The 17,331-nt window shown below is 41.1% G+C and overlaps 1 protein-coding gene across 2 annotated transcripts in view; it reads right to left on the reverse strand.

Annotated features, from left to right (window-relative positions):
• The window catches only part of LOC143975136 (putative ATP-dependent RNA helicase DDX60), a 595,575-nt gene that overhangs the window by 280,634 nt on the left and 297,610 nt on the right, over window positions 1–17,331 (reverse strand). For both annotated transcript variants that reach the window (XM_077477174.1, XM_077477173.1), the window contains exons 19-23: window positions 15,468–15,563; window positions 14,844–14,959; window positions 3,334–3,467; window positions 1,958–2,067; window positions 1,624–1,728 (exon numbers count right to left, since the gene is read on the reverse strand). In XM_077477174.1, coding sequence (XP_077333300.1) covers window positions 1,624–1,728; window positions 1,958–2,067; window positions 3,334–3,467; window positions 14,844–14,959; window positions 15,468–15,563 — 561 coding nt within the window. The remainder of the gene's footprint in view (window positions 1–1,623; window positions 1,729–1,957; window positions 2,068–3,333; window positions 3,468–14,843; window positions 14,960–15,467; window positions 15,564–17,331) is intronic.

Below are 17,331 nucleotides of genomic sequence, written 5' to 3' on the forward strand. Positions count from 1 at the left end.
ACTTTTACATTATTAAAATATTTCACCTCTCACTCATTATTTTTCGGTACTTTAAAATTGTTTGAACATTGTTACACTTTTCATTATAGATGTGTGATTGGTTGATGTACACTGTCACTTTGTGCACCTTGCATTTTTATTAGGATCCATAAAGGAGGAGTATTACTTACAAATCTGTATATATTTGTGATTCTATTTTTATTTTGTGGATTTTCTCAAATTCAGCACTTTTGATGATTGCATGCAATTTCAGCACTTTAGCATTGCTCATTTGCACATTTTGTCATCCATATATAGTATTGTGTTTTGCACATTGTTGCATTTATTTTGCACTTTATTTGCTATTTAGGCTAATATAATTTTTTGATTTTTTTTTTTAAAATGTTGATCTTTCACAATCCATATATTGTTGATTTTCACAATTTTTTGCACTTTAATTATTGGTTTTTTTTGCACACCATTTTCTTCAATTTGGAGTATTTGCCCAATATAATTATTCACAAAATGACATATTATGTTGTAGAACACTGTGAACCTGCACTAATCTCGACTGTCATCCAACCCCCAGTTGTGACATACACATCTGTGGTTCTGTTAAAACTTTTTTGCACTGTATATGCAGAATAGCATGCTTGTTAAATATAAGGGGTTAATGCTCTGCATTGTGTAAAAAGGCTGTTTTATCCTGTATACATAGACCCGCCCCCTCCTGCACTGTCTATCTGGGGAAGGCCAGCTAGCACAGGCTGAGTAGCCAACCTGCACATGCTCAGTTGTGTCTTTTATGATGGAGAGAACAGTTACTTGTTCTCAGAGATAGCCAGGTCACATGATATTGACATCACACATGTGGGCGTGTATACGAGCTGCAGTGGAAAACTCTCAGCACTGGAGAAACTGTAGTTTACCATGTACCGTGGCATAAAAATCATCCAGAAGGGTATATAGTGGCAGCATTTTAATGTAAAAAGAATATTTATAAGCTGTGGGTGGATTAACTATTTTCAGGTTACTGGGTTTAGTAACACCTTAATGGCCAGTGTATTGTGTGGCCCTTGGGAAGCTTGGTATGGGTTTTTTTTTATCACATGCCTACCAAACAGTACTCACTGACTGCCCAGTTATCTGGTTTAATCATCTTGACCCCACGTAGTAAACACATTGAAATGTTACTATCTCTAGAGAATTGAAGGGATTTCCAGTAATTTTTTATTTTTGTATTGTTCTTTTCTTTTTCTTCCAAGAGATCTGAATCAGGGTTGAATTAGTTCAATCATTCTATTTCTAGAAAGTAAGAAGAGAGATAAAGAAAATTTTGATATTGTGCTTACTGAAACAACTATAATTGGGCAACCACAGATAGACTGGAGAATCAATAGGGTTTAGTTTATCACCATAAGCTACCCTGTAAGAATTTTGGAAGCTAAACATACCCTGAACTTGGAGGCTTCCCCTAGCTTATTTTGCTCCATGATCATTGCAACTTGAAGTGTCCCATAGATTGGCTCCTACTACACATGTGGTGATACCATTATACATCAGCCAAACTGATTTATTCAAGTCCAAAGACATGCATGGAAACTGTAGATATTACAATTAACTTAATACACTGATGTAATTTACCTTCATATTTGCACATGTTGGCCATACTTTTGCCATGGTGTCATATAGCTGTATGCATTCTCGAGGAGAACATGTAAGATCTTTTGGGATTCCATAGTTCTTTACCTATTTTTAGTAAACAAGTGTTTATAAAATGCTGTTTCATTCACTTAGTGCCATGCATTCCATTAACATAAAATGATTATACGTTTAATTAGAGGCAGACTGATGGATAGCCAAGCACTCACTTTCATTGAATGGTATTTTCACTTCTTCAGAATGAAAAAATACACTAGCAAAACTACTCAAACTGTTTGTTAAATAGGACATCAACGATAATTGTAGTTATACTTACATGGTCTATGGTTAAAGCAGCAAATGGATGGTAATGCTCAGCTGTAACATTGGAATTTTGTACAGAACAAATATATGTTTCCAAGTCATTATATCTCTTGTCATAATGCACTAAACAAAAGACATATATAATAAATACAAAACAGTGACACTAATTTCACAGCAGAAACTTCAGTAAATCAAATGTAAAAATAAACTGGATTCCATAAAGGTGTCCCTTACTTTCTTTGTCTCTCTGGCACCCAGGAAGGTTACATGACAGTGCTCAAAGAAATGTGCACTGTTAGTACTACTAGGAATGGAGAAATCAGTTGGATGCAACTGTCCAGGAAACTCATCCAATCTCTTAATGCAAACACCAGATACTGACTAGACACAGAAAATGATCCAGATTATGAGTTTTGGGCAGACTCCAGTGGGTTGAATCACATAGCATTCAAATATTTGTAAGATTTGTCTGGAGTTATTTGTTTACCTAAAACTATCCGAGAGATATTAAAAAGGTAGTACTTGACTTTTTGCCAGAACAAAAAAAACAGATATATCAGTGAAGTTGGCCAGCAAGAGTGCTTAGACCTTCCCAAGTACAAAAAGCTAGGGTCATAAATAGAAATAGCACATAGTATATAATGACAACTAGCAAAGGACATATGTATGATGTCACCACTGACTGACCTTCTGAAAATGCTAGCCATCGTGCTGTCATGCTGATCTAATGGCTTCTGTACTTTGTGGCCACTGACAAGCGTGAAGCAAGGAAAGCCAAACTCTTGTTTGCATATGTGTTCTGGATCAGTGGCTTGGAGAATATGAAAGCCACTGTATTAGCATGATAGCCAGGAAACTATAATTTGTAGAAAGGTCAGCAACAACAGCTTATGCATTTCTTCCAGCATGCATTTCCTTCACACAAGAAATGGTATACCAGTTCACTATCTAGATAATGTAAAACATTTCCAAACAGTGATAAGTGTTCAAAATTAGTTGTGGGATTATCCATTTTTAAATAATTATCTTGAGTGTCGAGGCACAGAACAGAATTGCAAATTTAAATAGATGGTTCCAATATCACTGACTTTCCCTACTCAGTATTTGGCAACTTCAACATTTTGCAATATTATATGATTTCTGCTCTGTTTCAGTGCCTGTACAAGGCTGTGATCTTGCATCATGTATTACATTATTTGGAAATTACATTTAATGTGTTTAGTAACTGTGTCTACTTTATATATGCTTTTCAGAGCAAAATCCTATAACAGGCAGATCAAAAAAGGCCAATCACTCTACCTGTACAGACAAATGGCACTGAACTAATGTTTAATGTCATATAATTAAATCACCATGTATAAATGAAAACCTTTGTTTTACACAAATTACCTAATCGAACTCTGTAGGAATTCTTTTTTGTTTTTTGCAGTTTATTTTGTCTTCCTTTTTTAGGTGGATTTGCCTCAAGACTGGCTTCGCTTTTATCAATTTGCTGCCAGTAATTTTTTACTGATTGAAGCCACCTGAGTAATAAAGAAGTCTTAGTTACAGTTACACATCAAATTTGTACAAAATACTACAGAGTCTGTAAAAAATTGCTTTGCGAATATTTCAACATTTGTACAAGCATAACAAATAATGCCCAAAATGTTTGTCACATGTTTAATACTTGGCTCGGGTACACTTGAACCTCCCAAACTCTGTATATAACAAATGACACTTGACGCAGATCTGGAGAACATTTCTTAAAACAGAACATGAAGTACATGAAGTACCCGTAATATCTAAACTAGGTTGCCGATTTTGGGAGGCATCCCATAACCCCATTCAGATTGGGTGTAGCACTGACCCCCGAAGGAGCTGCTGATTTGAATTGGGCCTGCACTCTATTGAGAAACCCCCCTTCTGAATGACTCTGTCCCCTTGGCACAGCTGTGTTGCAATAATAATACAGTACAGTGTAAACAGTATAATGTACCTGTGTCTATCCCTCTGGATCCTCTGGCTCCACCTGGTGGGGAAAGACAGTAAACCACAAACTTGTACCCTTAAACAGGAATACTTTTACTGAAAATATAGCAAATAGGTGTTTACAGAGTTTGCACTGTCTTTCCAACGTAGAACGTCAGCACAACATAAGTCAACAGGCAAATATAATAAATAACAGACAAGTATGTTACTATCTAGACCTGGGAGCTCCCCTTATTTAAAGTCTATGTGAGGCCTCACTTAATGGATTTCCTCCTTTATCCTCTTTCTTCTCTAGCTTAAATAGTTCCTCAAATAATTGTAATCCAAAGGGGTAAGTAGAGAAAGTTAACTTAGAACACTCCAGGTATAACTCCAGCAACTTGTAATCACACTTAGGTACTAAAGTGAAATGGGCCTCAAGCCTATTAAGTGTCAGTTGCTAAATTACGGTTCTGTGGAACAACAGGTCCCAGCAGGGCCTAGTAGTAAGTCTAAGTACGTGTAATAGATTAAACAACCCACTCACCAATAGGATCAGAGTTCTGAGTGATGGCTTGAGTCCTACAACTGCAGCTTGCTTCCGCTGACTAGGCCAGATGCTCCATGTTACTCCATGATTGGATCCGGCTCTCTGTTGCTCCAACAAGCGTCTCCAATCCCCATTGGTCTGATCACCAGCTCTTGGCTACGTCAAGTCACCCAGCAAACAGTCCAGTTTGCACTCTGCGGTGACCATCTACCAATGTGTCCGAGAACCTTACACACATTTCCGCACAGGCAGGCAACGTGGTTCCAAGAGACCAAATATGGCTGCTGCAGTCCCTTTTATACCCTACCCATCATGCGCTGCATATCAAAGTGTTCATGGGTAGGTCACACAGACTCCTGGGTAGATGAGGTCAAATGACCAAAGTATAAACACAGTCACTTCCTATTATCTATCAACACCATAGAAAAGAAAAATAACTAAAGTCCATTTCCAGTTTTGGTCACTAGATGGCATCCAATACTAGTGAATAACATTGTCCATAGATTTACATTGTACTTCACATTAATTGCATTAATACACAACTATATCCCCGCTACATTGGGTATCACCCTTAATACTTAATTATCACCAGCCGCAAAAACACCAGCTCAGGGTCAAACACACTTCACTTAACTATCCCCATCCACGCAACACCAGCACAGGGATAAACATTACAGTTCCAAAATCGGTAATGCCTCCACAGACCCCAACCGCCACGCCTATATTCCTTATATTTAGCCACGAAAACCACAATCCAAATAAGTCAGGGAGGGAGGGAGGGAATTCCAGATCTTCTGTGCTTCAGCACGGGTCTGCTGTGGTGTTTGTCTTGCACATGTTCATCCCCAACAGTCCCTGCCTTCCTGAAGCCACAAGCCAATCACTGTAGGTGACCTCTACATACTCCCTTATTAACATGAACCCCCTGTTGCCTGTTATGCCCTGTCCCCTCTATCATGAGGCCCTACACCTATTTATTTTTATTTTTTGCTTCGGGCCTGTCTTGTTTAGGGTACCCCAGATGTATAACTCCAACCTCCTACTACACTTGAACCTCCCAAACTCTGTTTATAACAAATGACACTTGACACCGAGAAAACTGTCTGTTTGGCCATTTTATTAACAAATGAACAATAACATTAAAACTGAAACAATCAAAATCCAGTACCGTAATATATCTAAACTAGGTTGCCGATCTTGGAAGGCATCCCATAACCCCATTCAGATATGGGTATCACCTTTAATACTTCATTATTCCCAGCCACGCAACAGGGCATGTAAAGAAAGACGACAAAGAAAACATGGCAGAAATCAATCCACCAACAACCAATACATAGGACAAGAAAACATACAGGACCTAATAGATCAGTTCAGGAAGCACATACATTTTTTAATACAAACGTTTTTATTTGGTCATAATGCAGCAAACAATATAACAAAGGCAGATACAATGCTGTTATATAGATCAAAATACTGATACATTCCATTGTAGAAAACAGAAGAAATTAAGCAGCATCATTAGTAATAAACAACCAAAAAAAAAAAAAAGAAACCATAAGGAAAACCCGTAATTGATCCTACTCGACTAGCTCTAACTAGTCCAGTTACCGAATTGCTGATATTAAGAGACGGGTTGTCCACTTCAAATTAACTTAACTTGAAATAAATGGTAAACTAAACCGCTGACTATTCAAATATGAGCCTGTTCAAATCGTTTCTCTGCATCACAATAACTCGTCTAAGTACTGCTCAGTGAATAACGGTGGTCCTCCCCTGGTGACCTTGCATATTCAGAAATTAAAGCGGAGGGAAAAGGTGACTATGCTCCATCCCGCCGGTAGTGAGCTCCATCCAGATTTTAAACCATCACCGGAGGGGGACCCTGTAAAGGCCCCACTCTAGCGGAATCATTGTTGATGGGCCACTTGGCCCATTTAGCAGTATGCTTGTGCATGGTGTCCATTATAGTGTGATGGATGCGCTCCATAAGGCGGATAGAGTCCATCCTATACAAAACCTGCGCCCAGGGAAGCAAGTGCGTGCGCCAGTGTAAGGCTACCATCCAATGAATAGCACAGAATAGGGTATGGAGTAACCTCTGAACCGGTAGCGAGATCCCCTGAATCGGAGCAAATAATAGGCATTGTTCGGCCGTGAGATCTATCCTATGTCCTAAAATCGTGGTCATTATGGTGGCAACCTGGTCCCAGATGGGCTTTAGGAGGGGGCAACTCCAAAAGATATGCAGTATTGAGCCCGTCAACTGGCAACCTCTAAAACAAAGGTCAGAGACCGAGGGATAAAACCGATGGACTCTGGTGGGGGTCAGGTACCAGCGTGTGTGCAGCTTCACTACAGTGTCCTTAACAGCCATTGATCTGGCACACCTATGCATATTCTGGAACATAGCTCGCCAGTCCTCGTCTGAGAACTCCGTGGCCAGATCCGTTTCCCACAAGATCATAGCCCTGGATTTCCCCGGCTGTTGTGTTTCAATTAGGTATTTGTAGAGCGTAGAGATAATACCTCTATCCCTTGAGTGGCGATAACATATAGATTCAAACTGTGCACAGACCGGGACCTGGGGGGTTCTATAGTGTGTGTGAAAAAAATGGCGGATTTGAAGAAATTTATAAAACTCCCCATGGGGTATCTCATAACGCGCACGGAGTTGTGAGAAGGAGACGAAGTTGACAGTGTTGTCATGTAGATCGCGCAGGGTGACCAATGAATTCTGGACCCACCATCTAAAGGCGCCAGGAGACTCAAAAGCCAGTGGGAATCTCCTATCGCCCAGAAATGATGCCATCCTGGGTCTAGTAGGGCTTAATTTAAATTTAAGTCGATAAAGAGACCAAAGGTAATAGGAATGGCCGACAATAACATTACGAGGTGTCAGGTCACTCGGCCTCAGACCCTCCTGCCACAGGAGGCCCGGAAGCAAATATGGGCGTATGGATTGCATTTCAAATTTAAGCCAAGGCACCCCTCCAGTGGGTGCATGCCATTGCGCCGTCTGAGCCAATCTAGCAGCCAGATAGTATAACCAGATATCAGGCAATCCCAGGCCTCCCTGTGCCATGGGGCGATGAAGGATGAGTTTGGAAGCACATACATTTTAAAGCAATCGGATTACCATCTGTTATACGCTTCAAAATGGACTCGTCCAACCCCCACCAAGTTGCTTCCATAGCTGCCCCAATGCAGAAGGAGTAACTCTGAGCATCGAAACCTGATGCGATCAGGCAACGCTGAAATACAGCTACAAACTGAAATTTTTACATCCGTCCTGGTGCATAAGAAAAGAGCCATCATGCTGCGGGTGTAACCGCCCAAAGTCCTCCACCACCATGACTGGGCAAATGGAGGAACCCCCCACTTAACCCCCCACAATCGCAACAACTTACTTCATTCGCCAACAGCCCACCATGCGCCGTGTTAGACGGACTGTCCAACTCACTAATCCGAAGAGCCCCAAAAAACGCCAGAACAAACGCCATCCTGAACAAAAACATATTCAGTACACAGAGTCGCACACGGAACCTGCCTGAACCCATACTTCCTGCAACATTACAAAAGTGGGTCTGTCGAATAAGAAAATCCTTTGTAATATCCTGGACACCCAATCATTTGAACAGGAATGCCAAACCTGCCAACTTACGGTTGATGTCTGAGACAGACACCCCCTGTTCAAAATTTAAACAGATGAAATATAACAACAGGGATGGAAATTCCATACTGACCATCTCAACTCCCACCCGAGCCAAAATATCCCTCCACTTCTGCCATACCTTGTGTACAGGATGCCAAGGTTTGGTCCTGGGCGGGTGCTATATAGCACTGATATTTGGGTTATGGTCTCTTTAAGGGAAGTTAGGAAGCATTCAGGGGGTCACCCAGGATGGGTGAGGAATTCCTGGGAATAGCCATCAGGAGAGGACTCACTCACAGTTCTCTCTGTGCTAATAGAGAGATATTTGGGACCCGGAATTTTAGAGGCCCTGAAGTGATATTAGGGTTGAAAGGGCCTTCACCACTGACTACAGGGATTCCAACACACACAGGGTTAAGAGCCTCCCAGAAGCAGCTCTTAACCGCTTGCCATCTGCCCACCATCATATGACAGTCGGGCGGGACGGCTCTCGTTCTGGGAGGACGTCATATGACATCTGTCCATTTAAGCGATCGTGTGCACACAGCCCTGTACTGTCACCAAGGAGGGTGAAGAGCCATTGGGCATGGTCGGCCGTGATGAAGTCACAGATGGAACCTCCCCACTTTGCATGGCGCATGCGCACAATAGCGAGCGTGCGCGTCGGTGGCAGCGTGTTCCCGGGAACACTGCTTGTCACCAACGCCAGTAAACAGCCATTGGCCAGAGGCTGTTTACCACGTTGATCGTCTGTGATCCTTTCACAGCCAATCACTAAATGTAAACACAAAGCGGTAATGAGATGTCACCGGGTCCTCCTCACACCGATCGTTACCGCTTACAGTGTACACCAATCACACTGATTGCCGCCCCCCAATAAAGAGAACCTGTCACCACTCATCAAAGTACCTGTCACCACCCATCCGATACATAACATACATAACAGATGGGATATATCCGATGCCTTGTTATATGTGAGAGCTGAAGATACGATCGGTCATCTGTTGATAAGAGATGTGCTTTTGAACCAGGTGCTTCTGGTAAGTGCATAACCCATAAGGAATTGCACAGGAGGTGTGGTGGTGGACTGAGATTCTGAATGATCTGCTAGCAACACTTGCTACATATTTATATATATTTTTCTTCTTGCATTATTTTGGTTTGGACAATGAACTATTATTGAAACATTGATGGACTTTTTGGTTTCTGGCATTTGTAACAGACTTTTTGGTTTATTGTATTTGTATTTTTATATCTTTCATTGCAACCAAATATATGAATAGACATATGCCTATTGAATATGAGGAATATGTATGCAGAGTGATCCATAGAGGAATGAGTTAAGTTTAAATAACATACAGTATTTATGCTTTCTTTTGAAAGTAATTATATTTTTTTATATATGATAAGGTTTCTTACTGTGTGTAGGTTGATGTTCACATACACTTAGTTAGGTGACTTTGCATTTACATTTAAAATTTACATGGTGGACACAGGCTGCACATGGTGGACACAGGCTGCACATGGTGGACACAGGCTGCATTAGCGGGCACAGGCAAGCTGCATTGATGGGTATGGATAAAGTTGTTAATATTTTTATAACTTAATTGCATAAAACATTAAAGTGTAATTTCATGAGATAATTTATGAGGGTGGGTTTAGGGTCAGGGCAGGGTAGGGGTTGGGCGGGGCAACTGATGGGGAGTAACCTTTGAGGCCTGGCTAGTAGCTCAGGACTTGAAAATTTGAGCCCTGTCATAGATTATATGTTGGGGTGTTTGCTTTCCAAAATGGGGTAATTTTGTGGGAAATTCCATTGTTCTGGGACTCCAGGGCCTTCAAAAGTGTAATAGGTGGTTGAGAAATTAGATGTGTAATTTATGCTCATAGAACCCCTGAAGGTGCTACTTCAATTTCGGGCCTTTGTATGTGGGCAGGCTGTGTAAAAGTGACACACATGTGGTATTATAAAGTAGCAGAGTGTATTTTGGGGCGTAATTTGTTGTATGCATATGCTCTGTGAGAGAAATAACCTGTTAATATGACAATTTTGTAAAAACAAAAATTTCATTTTGCAAAGAATTGTGGGAAAAAATTACAACTTAAAAAAACTCACCATGCTACTTACTTAATACCTTGGAATGTCTACTTTCTAAAAAGGGGTCACTTGGGTGGCATTTGTACTTTCCTGACTTGTTAGTGTCTCTCAAGAAATGAAATAAGCTTTTAGTACATCAGGTGTGATCAGATGTGATACATTTTCAGTGATTGGCACCATAGTTTGTAGACTCTAACTTTCACAAAGACCAAATAATATACACAAATTTGTTTTTTTTTTTGTTTTTTTTTACCAAAGATATGTAGCAGTATAGATTTTGACCAAAATGTATAAAGAAAAATTACTAAATTGCAAAATTTTATGACAGAAACAAAGAGGCATTTTTTTCACAAAATTTACTGTCTTTTTTTATTTATAGCACAAAAAATAAAAAACCCACTAGTGATTAAATACCACCAAAAGAAAGCTCTATTTGTGTGAAAAAAAGGACGCATATTTCATATGGGTACAGTGTTGCATGACTGATAATTTGTCATTCAAATTGTGAGAGTGCTTGTGACAGACTCACCTGGGACAGAGGATTTTGGAGGGGACTGAATGCCAGCCTCTAGCTTTGCGATTATGGTCCCTGCCATTTGGGGGAATGGTGCTTTTTGTGAGCTGTATGCCTGGGGACCCCTAAGGGGGTGTTACTTTGGATTCAGGTCCATGCCCCCCCCCCCAAGACACACAGACACTGGATATGTATATGCCATATTAGCAATAGTGACTGAATTGTACTGTTGGAACACAAACTGTTAGATGCTAATTTCATCAACTCCAGCCACCTGTCTGTTGTCTTCTATAATGTAAATGAGTCTAGTCTGGCTTGACACAGTATTTCACCTATTGTTGTTTGTGTTAATTAACATGCTAATTATATAGTTGTCTGCCAAGTGTTTGCTAGAGGGGAGTATCTAGGAGCCAGCCCTACCTCATTATCGAACCCCTTGTAAAAAGACTGTATTCTTTTTCTAATAAAGAGTCCATGTCAGCAGTGAAACAAGTCTCATCTTGTTTTGTGCTTGGGAGTGATTGGAATATCTGATATCTATATTCAGACTGGGAGGAAGTGGTATATGACGAAAGCACTCAAGCGGAGTGTAGGGACGTTTCCCATTGGTGGCAGCAGTGGGATGCTTCCTGCAGTCTGGGACATCCAAACCTCCACCTGAATCCAAGATCAGGATAGCAGACTTCAGTCATCCCAGCCCAGAGTTCCCGGCGCTGCTGCAGATGGTCCTTTCAGTATACACCAGGACTGTGTCTGAGGATGAATACCTGGAGCTCAGGCAGCAGATTTGGGTGAAGCTCTGGATTGGAGCCCTGGTATAAAACAGGGCAAGTGCTTTCCAACCCAAGAGCAATGGGCCAGTCACCAACGGGCATTGTGGATGACATTCCTGGGAGAACGGCCACAGGAGAAATGGGTGACTGAGTTTGACAGGCTGGTCCAGCAGGAGATAGAGCTGGACAAACATTATTGGGCTCTGCAATGGCATGCAGAGCAGGGATATTTAGGGGAGACAACAGAATGCTCTCCAGAGGGATATGACTTTGGAGGCCCTGGATTGCTGTGGGAGAGCCTTACAGATCGTTCTGTGTTTGGCGACGAAGGGGAACCTACCCTTGAGGACCTGTGAGAATATAGAGAGGCTATGCTTGGTCTTGCAGGGGTCTCAGAGTTTAAACCAGATCTTAAGAAAGAAATCCAGCCATGAATACAGTGTACGCTTTAGACCAGCATGTGTTTCCCAACAGGTAACCTTGCATGTGTTCCAAGCCTCAGTCCCCTGTTACCGGCATTCACGTTGTACACAGTCCCAGCAGCCTCCTTTTGTTGTCTTCTATAATGTAAATGCTCTGGCTTGACACAGTCTGGCTTGACACAGAGTATTTCACATATTGTTGTTTGTGTTAATTAACATGCTAATTATAAAGTTGTCTGCAATGTGTTTACTAGAGGGGAGGGGAGAGTATCCAAGAGCCAGCTCTACCTCGTTATCTAACCCCTTGTGTTAAAAGTGTATAAAAAGACTGTATTATTTTTCTAATAAAGAGTCCATGTCAGCAGTGAAACAAGTCTCATCTTGTTTTGTGTTTGGGAGCGGTTGGAATATCTGATATCTATATTCAGACTGGGAGGAAGTGATATATGACGAAAGCACTCAAGCGGCGTGTAGGTAGATTTTGTCACAGTGCTGAAAGCTGAAAATTTGTCTGGGCAGGAAGGGGGTGTAAGTGCCCTGTATTGAAGTGGTTATAGACAGAAAGTAGTGTTAGCTATGTTTGCTGAGGAGGAGTTGTGTGGAGACACCTGTTGGGAGAGCTGTAAGTGTGCTGGAGACTGCTGATCTAGCCTACAAGGACTGCTAAAACCTTGGGGTGAAAACCCATCCACATAAACTGCATGTGCCTTTTTACATTTTTACTTTGTGCTGAAGATAAGCAGACTTTATTTTGTATTGGTATGCTTGTGTGCTGCTGGAAGCCTTATTTTTATTCCCCCGCTGAAAATAAAAGCCTTTTTGTTTTAAAGTTTTACCGGCTTTAAACTCAGTCCTGTGGAGCTACAATCCTCCAAACTTTACACTTGGAATACGCTGACCATGCGGATGCACTCAAGGAGTTATGTAGCAAGTTGGCAGTGACCCCAATGCAATTTGCCACAGCTCACAGCCACATTTGCCAAGGCACTCCGTGTTGCTCAACATCCGGTGACAACTCCTGGAACCTGTCCAGCTGCAAATGAGACAAAGCCTCCCCAGCAGCCCCGGCTTCCTAATGCCACCAGCCAATCACCGTAGGTGACCTCTACATACTCCCTTATTAACATTAACCCCCCTTGCCTGTTATGCCTTGTATCATGAGGCCCTACGCCTATTATTTTTTTTGCTTCGGGCCTGTCTTTCCTTGTTCCCTTTTGCCGGGCAAACATAACATTCCTTAACATATCCTAAGAGAAAAATAGCTATAAAACATTTGACCATGAGCTTTAATATCATCCTTGTACACCAGACAGACAATCGAGCCCAGACCTGCCTGCTTGCTATTCTGGAGAGAGACCAGAATTCTAGTTGGTGGCTTGTGTTTTTGTAAATTACGAAGTTTGTCTCCAGGGCATACCATCAATTACAACAAATCAGGTCACCAGTTATTACTCTAGTCTTTCTCCCCCAAAATAGCTGGTGGGCAGATCTTGGCCCAGCTGTCTGTACTCCGGTGTACATAGACAATGGAAGAGGGGTACAGCAAAAGAGGCTCAGGCTGGAAGATGGCAGCATTGACATTTTTGTTAGCCTTCTCTCTTTTGTGTGCACTGTGATGCCCCTCTTTTATGTAAACACTTTTACTCAAACCTTATTAAAATTTTTCTCCTTATGAGCATTATGGACAAACAGTGGCGGTGGTGTTGAAGGCATGCTGTGGGCCACACTAGCTCAGTAGCCATAGAACAGATCTAAATGGGACAGAGTGCTCCATACACTTAGTCCCATAGGGATTACACAAGAATTTGATGATTATGGTGATACATTTAAAATGCATGTTCTCCAAACTGTGCCGACTTGCTTTGCCAGGAGGGCATCCTATTGACATCCTCCCATGATCGCACTTCCCACGCGCTCCCTGTGGCATGCGGGTGGCACGCTCTGTGATCACTGTGTCCAAAGGACTCAGTTGATCACAGATCAGGGTAAGGGGCCAATCACAGCAGCCCTTTACTGCTGTGATTGGCCCTTTATGGTCATGGATGTTAACACAAGCCAGTTATTGCCTTTTTTTCTCCTCACACTGTCAGGGGGAGAAGAGAATAAGAAAGCCGATAACAGGGTTGTGTTAAAGGGACATTGGCACTGATAATCAAGGCACTGATTATTAGTGTCCTGATAATCAGTACAGTCCCAACAGTGCTCACCAGTGCTGCCAATCAGTGCTCATCAGTGCTGCCAATTAGTGCCTCATCATCAGTGTCACCTATCAGTGCTGCCTATCAGTGCCACCTATCAGTTCCCACCAGTGCCACCTATGAGTGCTGCCTATCAGTGCCACTTATCAGTGCCATCTATCAGAGACCATCAGTGCCACCTATTAGTGCCCATCAGTGCAGCTTCATAAGCGCATATCAGTGAAGGAGAAAAAATACTTGTTTGCAAAATTGAATAACAAACTATGAAAACATTTTTTTTTCAGTCTTTTATCGTTTGTTTAGCAAAAAAATAAAAAATCCAGTGGTGATCAAATACCACCAAAAGAAAGCTCTATTTATGTGAAAAAAATTATAGAAAAAACTGGGTACAGGGTTGCATGACCGCATAATTATCATTCAAAGTGTGACACCACTGAAAGCTGAAAGGGGAGTAAAGGGGATAAAAGTGCCCAGTAGGCAATTGGTTAAAGGTATCCATCTCGTGTCTAGCCATGTGCATTCACTTTAATACCTGTTCTGTTATAAGTGATGTTCTCCTCTTGCATGAACACAGTCAATATGTTTATATATCTTGAGATGTCTGTAAAGGTGTCTGGTGCCATACAGAAGATGATGTTACGAAAATTTGTGAATATACAACATTAAGCTTCAGTGAGGCACGTGCACCAAGTACTTCCATAGACCACAGAGTTTGTATTTATAATAAACTGTATATACTCACTCAGTGAGGTGCTCTGGGTTGCTAATTGTGGCAGATAAAGCCAAGAATGGACAACGAATCATGACTAGTATGTGCTCCCAAACTTCAGCTCCAAGCTCTCCTCCCAAGCAGTGTACCTTGCATTGTAAAAATATATTTTTCAGATTCAAAGAAAGGTAAATCACAACACTTATAAACACAAACTTAAAAAAAAAAAAATTGTTTAACTCAATGGACAAATTCACTAAACCACAACAGTTGCTCAACCATGTAAGGCTGGTGAACCATTGACGGAATATGAAACTCTGCTCTACTTGTAGTGGCCCTGATACAGGCTGGGATTCTTTCACTGAAGGCTGTAGGCACACAACAGCTGGCACCTAGAGCAGCTCACTTTGTCTACAACTGTTTTTCTAGAAATGTGGGAAAAATCGTGTGGCTGGTAATTATAGAGGAAGAGACCCCTCTTTCACTTGTCTGCCTAAAGGCACAGGTCCACTTTGCCTAATGGTAAATCCAGCCCTGACTTGTCTCATTTAGGTTTCATTCCAGAAAACTCTCATTTGCTATTGTGTGACACACTAAACAATAATATTATTTTTGTTCACCACTTACATTATTTATGTAATCTAGAATGATACGTACCTCATCAAATATTAAATATTTGATTTTTTTCACCCAATCCTGGCGATGAGGACATAACAGAAGAATTTCCAAACATTGTGGAACTGTCACCAGTACCTGCATAAAAGCACATGTACAGAGTAATGATGCCATGTATATACTGTAATTATAAAAAAAAAAAAATGACATCTGTTGTGATCTTATCCATTGTCATGGGCTCTCCTGACAGCAACACATGACTTAAAGTGGCAGCTCATAAATAGGCTTTCATTGGTAGGTACAGGTAAAACAAACAACCATCCTATTGGCTTATGTTGGTAATACCTTTATTTCCATATGTGGCATTGGTAAATACAGTATAAGAACTTTTTTATTATTACATTTATTTTAATTTATTATTATTTATTATTATTTAATACAGCCAGGTATGACTTTAAAGCTGAAATTTAGTTAAAATTGTGTTTTGCTATGCAGCACCAGGGGCATAGCTTACCTTTAATGAAGTCTGTCCTATGTCTGGCTGACTGCTGCATAGTGTAGAAATCTTCTCCCCAATGCCACTAGGTCCTCCCCGCAGCACCAATTTTCTGGTGCTGCTGGGGTTAACATCAGCTATTTTGCTTTAGAAATAGTTGCGCTGCTCACCCCCGCCTTCCACTGGCCTTGTTCATTCATGGAACTTTTACAGTTCTTTCCCAGAATGCAGTGCATTCTGTGAATGGAGGAGGAGCAGATGATAGATAGGATCCACTTTCTCCAATCACAGAACACGATGCACTCTGGGAAAGAACAGTATGGGGTATATGAATGGAGAATAGCAGAAGAGGAGCATGAGAAGCACCCATTTTTCACACTTGCAGTGCTAGAAGATCAGCACTGTAGGGAAGACCTAGTGGCATTTGGGAGAAGATTTGTTTACTATGCAGCAACTAGTCAGACATGGGACACACTTCTTTAGAGGCAAGCTATGTGCCTGGTGCTGCACAAAAAAAAACTTAGTGTTAATAAACCCAGGACCCTGGATCACTATATCTGGTCCCCCACAGTACCCAGAACATAGAAATGCAAATATAAACTGCTAAATACTTTTTCTCATTGGCAGTTAGAGCAGTCTTGTGACTTGTCAAATAGGTGCATCAAAATTGTTTCTTTTTATATGAACAAATAAATAATGCCACGTAGTGCTATAAACATGTGAATAATAGCACACACTATCTGCCTCAATTATAAATACTCCCACACGTGAAATAATATATATAATCGCATGTGTATGTGCAATCAGAAATACATATACTGTAAGTGCATCACTCTAAATTCCACCCACTTTATGTGAATGAAGATATATAAATTTGCATATATCTATACTTAAAAAATAGTGAACCCCACAACATAAATCAATCACACAACTGTGCAAGAAATTACATCACCAAAGGCAATTATAGATTAAAACTCTAAATCAGTCCACTGTAAGTAATCCATGTGAAAGTGATAGTTGGTGTCCAAAACAACTATTTTGCTCCTTCACCACACCTTCTGTGATTGTGAATCCCCCGTTGTGAGTACACTCACCAGCTATTAAGCCTTACAGACGCGTGCTTGGCTAATAACACTTTGACTCCCCTTAGAAGATGAACACTATGGGGCATTCCAATATCGCAGTCTGTATCCCTGGATCTCTTCTGATTAGAAGTATAAGAAATAACAATGGAAGCCTCCAATGGTGTAATAACGTTAAAACACTTTAATCTTTAAAACCAATCTCTATGCACTCACATGAACAGTGAAAGAATAAGCCACATCAAAAGATCAATCCACTTCACACTTAAACTTCAACAGGTGCTTGAGTATGCCGGGACATTGGTGGTCACAGCGGACCCCTTAAACA

The sequence above is a fragment of the Lithobates pipiens genome, unplaced genomic scaffold (assembly GCF_037356315.1).
Source record: "Lithobates pipiens isolate NorthernLeopardFrog02 unplaced genomic scaffold, aLitPip1_a1.2 Scaffold_13, whole genome shotgun sequence".
NCBI classification, from domain to species: domain Eukaryota; kingdom Metazoa; phylum Chordata; class Amphibia; order Anura; family Ranidae; genus Lithobates; species Lithobates pipiens.